Source organism: Bos indicus, chromosome 2 (genome assembly GCF_029378745.1).
Source record: "Bos indicus isolate NIAB-ARS_2022 breed Sahiwal x Tharparkar chromosome 2, NIAB-ARS_B.indTharparkar_mat_pri_1.0, whole genome shotgun sequence".
NCBI classification, from domain to species: Eukaryota; Metazoa; Chordata; class Mammalia; order Artiodactyla; family Bovidae; genus Bos; species Bos indicus.
In genome coordinates this window covers 129938946-129946314 of record NC_091761.1, presented here as the reverse complement: position 1 = coordinate 129946314, position 7369 = coordinate 129938946, and the positions used below count along the sequence as shown (strand labels likewise).

Sequence of the window (7369 nt, the reverse complement as noted above, 5' to 3'; positions counted from 1 at the left end):
AAGAGCCGGCCAGGAGAAGGAGAAAAAGTGGATCGGGTAGCGTAGCGAGTCTGGAGGTTTGTGTTTCTGATGGAGAGGGAGGTGCGGGGTAGCAGATGAGAGTGAAGGGGTGTCTGTGTCAACGCAAGGTCCCCGTCTTGGGGTTCAGACAGTACCGTGGGGATTTGAACACATCCGTTCACAGGATGGCACAGGGAGGAGGATTGTACGAGAATGTTCTTGGATTTTTTCATCATAACCGAAAATTTCCATGAAAGGGAGCGGGGCTACACGAAATGTGGGGCACGCACACCACGGAGTACTACTCAGCAATAAAACCGAACCGGCATGCAGCAAACGCAAGGCTGACTCTCTCGAGCGTGTGAAATGAAAGAAACCAGACACAAAAGACACCGAGTGGTTCTATTTACGTGAAGTTTGAGAACAGGTAGAAGTAACCGTGGTGAGAGAGGTCGGATCCCTGGGCTCTTTGCAGGTAGAAGGGAATGCAGTCGTCCCTCGGTATCTGCAGGGGATCGGTTCCAGGACACCCTTGTATCCCCTTGGAGACCCAAATCCAAGGATGCTCAAGTCTCTTCTATAAAATGGCGTAGTATTTGCATATAACCTACACACATCCTCCTGTGTACTTTTAATCCTTTCTAGATTACTTATAATACCTAATACAATGTAAATGCTATGTAAATAATTGTAAATACAATGCAAATGGGGGTAAATAGTTGCCGGGCGTGTGGCAAATTCAGGTTTTGCTTTTTGGGGAACTCGCTGGAATTCTTTTTCAAATATTTTTGATCTGTGGTTGGTGGGATCTGTGGATGCAGACACTGAGGGCCAATGGTACAGAGGCACGAGGCAAATTGCTGGGGTGATGGAAATGTTCTGTGCTTTGATCTGGGTAAAGGGTGTCTTCGTTTACATAAAAAGCCATTGAACAGGGGCATTTAAGGTTTGTGCGTTTTACTGTGTGTAAATAATACCTCCGTGTTTTTTAAATGCAATACAAGAACTTTAGAGTTAAATCATATACACATTTGGCTATCTGCGTTTTGCCTAATAAAATTCAGAGAGAAAGAACTAAAGATCCCATTAAAATACGGCAGGGTTGCTGTCCATCCGTGCCGCTTCAGACCCTCAAGGAGCCTAATCTGTAGCGTGTACCTGCAGGCCCCGACCCCTCCACCTCCAACCCCCCACCCCCAACCAACCCCCACCCTGCCCCACCCCTCCCCCAACCTCCCACCACCGGCTGCCTCAGATCCAGAGCCTCTTGTGGTCTAAACACTTCACCACTGAGTACAGCTGCAGTCTTTAAAGATTTAATTTTTTTAAAAGGGGGTATACATTAGCCAACTGATACTCCGCTGAAGGACTAGAAACCTGTTCTAACGTCAACGCTAAAAGTGACCACATAGAACTATCCCGAAACAGTAATAATGATCTTCAACATGGTGCTTTCCTAAGAATTTTTTCCAAGGGTGATATTGACCATTGACAATTATTGCTTCATATGCTGATTTTGGAATGCAACCCTTGAGTGGGAGGTGATGACTCCATCAGGAAGAATCTGAGTAATTTAGAAATTATTTCTCTGATTACCCCCAGACCCTCGACTGCTCTCTGGGATGGGGCTCCTGGATCCCAACCTCACAAGCATGACAAGGGATTTCCTCTCATCCCTCCACTCCCACTTCCCCTCCAGGGACCTGAGCTCTGGAGAAAACGAAAAAGACACCCTCCTCTTCTGAGTGAAGGTGTCCCAGCTGTGACATTCATAGGGCTACTGCTGACCCATTACTTTTCACACTAATGATATGTTCATTATTATCCATGTCTTTCATTTCTTGGGGAGTGTTTATACTCTTGCAACAGCCTGATAAGTGAAATCATCTAACACTAGGAAATAAGGCAAATAGATAACTGGTGTCCTTTCAAAGTCAAATTAGAGTCATGTCTAACAAGCCCTCCTAAGGATCACCTGACACTCCAGGGGAATGTCACTTTGCTTGACTTATTATTTACTATTGATTAGGGCCCAGGCTCTGTAAAGATAGCTGTTAGCTGGTAGAAAACTGATAAGTTGCCAATTATTTTTGTCTGGTAGAGATGCAAATGATTTCTTTCCAGTAGAGTAGATAACACCAACATGATGATTTTATTGCCCTAAAGAGCATTAACCAGTTTTGTAACTACCTTAGCAACCTAAAAATATTCCAGAATTCTTGGGGGTTTTTTTGTTATAGCTATTTTCACTGAATCTCTCTCACCCTAATGAGGTATATATAATTTTTTTTCTTATATCTTTCATTGACCAAGCTTTCATTGACCCTTCGTTTATAAACTACAAAAGAAAACTAACACACGCTCCCTACGTATTTCTTTTTAGAAAAATATTTACGTATTTATTTGGCTGCATTGGGTCTTAGTTGCAGCACTTGGGATCTTTGATCTCAGTTGCCGCAGGTGGGATCTAGTTCTCTGACCACTACTGAGCCCAGATCCCCTGCATTGGGAGCACAGGCTCTCAGCCACTGGACCCCCAGGGAAGCCCCTCACTCTATATTTCTATATGAATTGTGCATTTAATATTTTGAAAGTTGTACTCTGAGAAGCCTTTCATAGTATTTGTTTTTTCCTCATGCCAACTCTGTCATTTGCTATATGATCTTGGGAAAGTCTTTCTGTTTCTGATCTTCAGTTTCTTCATCTGTAAAATGGGAGCAATCGGGCTGACCGTTCTGGCTCTGACACAGTATTTCTAACTCCTCTTGCAGGGAAGCAAGATTGACGAAATGCAATCAAAGAAGATGATGCTGGAAGGGACGTTACAGACCAGCCTTCCTGCTTTCTCTCTCGTCTTCTCCCTCTTCTTGAGAAAGTGAGGTTCAGAGAGGTTAGGCAAGTTGCCCAAGGTCACACAGATATTATTTATAATGATGACTTATTTTAATGTGGTATTTGACAGTATAACTTCCTTATGTGTGTGCATGCATGTTAAGTCACTTCGGTCATGTCCAACTCATTGCAATCCTATGGACTGCAGCCTGCCAGGCTCCACTGTCCATGGGATTCTTCAGGCAAGAATACTGGAGTGGGTTGCCATGCCCAACTCAAGGGGATCTTCCTGACCCAGGGATCAAACCCTCATCTCTTATGTCTCCTACATTGGTTGGCAGGTTCTTTACCACTAGTGCCACCCGGGAAACCCAGACTTCCTTATGTATTCATATAATCCCTTGGCAACCCAACAAAGGGACTGTATCCTCCCCATTTTACAAGTGAAGAAACTCGAGGTCCGGAGAAGTGATGTGGCTTGCCCAAGCTCATAGAGAGGCGCTAGCTCCCCTGAGCCCCTGAATCCTGAGGAGCAGGAAAGGGGCTGGCAGTAGGAGCTCTGGGCCCCCACCTTTAAGCCAGAGCATCCCCACCTGTACTTGCTGTGTGACATCGTCTGTCACAAAGGTTGCAAGAGAAAGGGAGTCCCAAAGGCTTGGAAACCCTGCTGCTAGACTGCCTGCACCTGCCCAGGTGCAACAACCCCGCTCCTCCTCCTCCTCCTTGTCCTCTCCTCCTCCCTCTGCAAAAGGAAATAAAGCAACGACAGCAATGACAAAGCACAGCCATGGGAAGAAGCAGAAAGAGCAGCCAGCCCAGGCCTGAACACACGGGCTTCCGCTCTGGGGGAGACAGGATCACTCAGTCTAAAGAAAGGCGTTCTTGGGCTGGCAACGACAAAGGGAGCTGGGCTGACAGGCAGTGGGCCCCCCGTTGGTGACCTCGAGCAAGGCTGGGCGATTCCTCCAAATGGTGACAGCAGTTCTCTGGATGGGCGTTTATTGCTGATTTTTAGTTTTTGATTTTTAAATGTTGATAAAAGCTGATTATTAAGTGTCCAGTGTTTTGTATGTGTATTATGTCACTAAAACTTTATACTGCAAAGTAGAATCTGTTGCTTCCAACTTATGAATGACAACCAAAAAAAGACTGAGGCCCCAGGAATTTAAGTACAGTTCCAAGGACATGCAGCGAGGAAGTGGCAGTCTAGAAAGCTGATGACCGAGCCTCTCACCACTGCATCACTGTCCTTGTTTCTCTGTGCCCTTCTGTATTTCCAAGCTTTTGGCAATGAATACATGCTGCTTCTGTGATCGTGAAAAAGTCCTACAAGTCACTGATTTGAGAGAAGGTTCCTTCTACCCCGCTGCTCTGTGCCTCCGGGAGTCTCACTGCCCCCCGGGAACCCCTCTTCCGCCCCCATCCCGGCAGCCTCTCGCCTCGCTGTCCTCTGCTTGCACCAGCTGTGGCTGGGGTAGGATGTCCCGTGCTCCAGTCTTGCTGAGGTCTGCTCAAAATGTCCCTTGCTGGCCTCTGGCCCCAGGGTGGTGCCAGGGAAGGGGAAGGAGAAGTGGGAAGGGATGTGAAACTTGGCCCCAGGCCAGCACCGCCCTGCTGGGTGTCCCACAGGGGTCCCCGCGTGAAGGGCCAGAGTATCCAGTGCATTGAAGACTGGACACAGGTGAGGCCACGGCTGGATGGGGAAGGCGGCTGTGATGTTTCGAGAGCCAGGGGAGGTGGCCCAGGAGACTGGACTGGGCAGGGAGGAGGGAGAGTGCTGGTGGCTGGTTTTGTGCCAGGACAGGGCTGGGGGGCAGTGATCCAAGACCCAGAATAAGTAAATGGGGGGACCTTAACTCCAGAGGCTGCGGGGGAGGGTGGGAGGTAGCCACAGAGCCATCAGCTCTAACCAGAATTCCTGGATCCTGGCCCACCACCAAAACACAAGAGGCTGGGAAAAGGCTGGGGTGTCAGAGCCCAACAGAGGGGGCCCACAGAGGGGGCCAGCAGGGGACAGTCAGCCATCTGTCCTCCAGTGGGTGCTAAGAGGGACCGCGTGTGTGGGGGAATTGTGTGTTTGTGAATTCTGGTGTGGATGTGCAACTCTGCCATCTGGGTGAGAGAGTGTTCATTAAACAGGGAGCGGGCACTCAAAAAATATTTATTCAAAGGAACCGATCATCTGTAGGGAGCACATGACTGTGTGTGTCCAGGTAAGTGAGGATGGAGTGTGTCCATCGGAGTGTCCAGGGGTGTGTGGCGGACTTTTAAGTCTGCTTATTGTGTTGTGTAGGTGTGCAGGGCTAAAAGCTATGTTCGTGTGTCTGAGTGTGTAACCGTATGGGTATGGTCAGTTGTGTGTATCAATCTGTGTGAGTTTGTGGTTCTGTGTGTATGCTGGGGTGTCATTGGAGCTGAGTGGAGGGTGGACTTCAAAGGCCCTGGGTGGGGTATGTGCACAATGGTCAGAGACATATATAGATGTCATGGTCGGGGGGTGGGGCGCAGTCCAAGACTATGAGTTGGGTGTGCACGAGTGTGTGACGTCCAGCCTGCCCAGGCCCTGCCCTTGTCTCCACAGTGGGACCATGGAAGCCCCCTGGGGCTGGCTGGTGATCAGCGTGCTGGCCATTTCCCTGGCCTCCTCCGTGACTGAGGACGTGTGCCGAGCCCCGGACGGGACTCACGGGAGCGCAGGAATACCTGGCCGACCCGGACGGCCAGGCCTCAAGGGGGAGCGAGGGGAGCCGGGTAAGCCCTCCCTCGGGCCCCTGGCCCTGCATCCCTGGGCTGGGGCTGGCCTCCTGGAGGTGGTGGCTCAGAGGGGTGGTGAGAAACAGAGGAGTGACCTGGGCCCCCACATGAAGCCCCTCCAGTCTGTGCTTGGTCCCAGGGCCCAGCCTTCTCCCAGGGCTGTGTACACAGGCCCCCAGGGCCTCTCTGTATCCCCCTTAACTGCCACATCCTCTTTCTTTGGCCTTGCTGTCCCCCTCTGGAGAGTAGGCCACTTCAAGCAAGGCCTATGAAAGGTCCTAAAGCTGTGCCCAGCCTCGGTCTTTGTTCAATCACCAAAAAGACAAATGCCCTAGTCTCTAAATTTGAGAGCCCTGTCTTGCTGTTTGACCTTGAGTGAGTTACTCACCCTCTCTGAGCCTCATTGACTCATCTGTAAAGAGAGAAAGACCCCACCTAGCATGTGGAGAGGGATCAATCCATAACAACTACCCTTTTTGCTTCCAGCTTCCCTGACCCCTCAAGCTTCAGAAACTCATATTCTAGCAAAAAGGCCAAGGGTGGAGGAGAAGGGAGGAGGGCAAGACCAGAGCTGGGAAAGATGGTCTCGTGTAATCACCCTGAGGCTCCCAGTCCATAGACCACCAGAAAGATCTGCCTAGGCATTTGCAATGATCTGCACCCAGGCATCCTACAGGTAGTCCCTGAATCGGAAGAAGTCGAGGTCAACGGCCTGGCGGGGGACAGGGGAGGTGTGGAGTGCCCAGCTGTGGGCAGGAGTGTGGTGAAGCCAGGGGACTGCTTTTCCCAGAACCTGATCCTTCCTCCAGTGTCTGTTCAATTTCCCTTCATTTTACAGACAAACAAGCTGGGGCTCAGAGAGGTTGAGACACTTGTCCAAGGTCACAGAGAACTAGCCAGAATCAATCAGGCCCAGACACTCCCCTACCATCTTATCCCACAGCTATCTGGGGCCCCAGCCACCTGCCTGAGGTCTGGAGGATACCAGACTCTCACTCCCAACCTGACCTTTCTCCCCACAGGGGCGCCTGCCATCCAGACAGGCATCCGCGGCCTTAAAGGAGACCAGGGCGACCCTGGACCCCCTGGAAACCCAGGCAGAATGGGCTACCCAGGACCCTCTGGTCCCATGGGGCCCGCTGGCCTCCCAGGATTGAAAGGCACCAAAGGCAGCCCCGGGAACATCAAGGACCAGCCACGGCCAGCCTTCTCGGCCGTTGGACCGAATTCTGTCTCAAGAGACAACGTGGTCGTCTTCGGAAAGGTCATCACCAACCAGGAGAACGTGTACCAGAACAACACAGGCAGGTTCCGCTGCTCTGTCCCAGGCTACTACTATTTCACCTTCCAGGTGGTGTCCAACTGGGACATCTGCCTGTCCATCAGGTCCTCTCGGAGGGACCAGATCCAGCCCTTGGGCTTCTGTGACTTCAACAGCAAGGGATTCTTTCAGGTGGTGTCTGGGGGCACAGTGCTGCATCTCCAGCAGGGAGACCAGGTCTGGATTGAAAAAGATCCCAGTAAGGGCCGCATTTACCACGGCTCAGAGGCCGATAGCATCTTCAGTGGCTTCCTCATCTTCCCATCTGCTTGAGCAGGGAAGACCCCCCTGACCCCGGTCCCCACCGTGGCCTCTTGCATCCTGTTGTGTGACCCTGGCCCACTCACTCCCCCTCTCTGGCCATCTCTGCTCTGCCCTACCAAGTGGGGGTTCTATTGCTTTAGCTGCCTAAATGGAGATCATGTCTTGGAACTCTTCCTGGAATAAATATCTGAATCCACA

The 7369-nt window shown here is 50.8% G+C and overlaps 1 protein-coding gene across 1 annotated transcript; it reads left to right on the top strand.

Annotated features, from left to right (window-relative positions):
• Positions 1 to 4363: 4363 nt before the first annotated feature.
• Positions 4364 to 7369, top strand: C1QA (complement C1q A chain). The gene is made up of 3 exons (XM_019981782.2): positions 4364 to 4513; positions 5414 to 5583; positions 6609 to 7369. Exons 2-3 carry the CDS (start codon positions 5421 to 5423, stop codon positions 7178 to 7180), a joined length of 735 nt encoding a protein of 244 aa, XP_019837341.2. The 5' UTR covers positions 4364 to 4513; positions 5414 to 5420; the 3' UTR covers positions 7181 to 7369.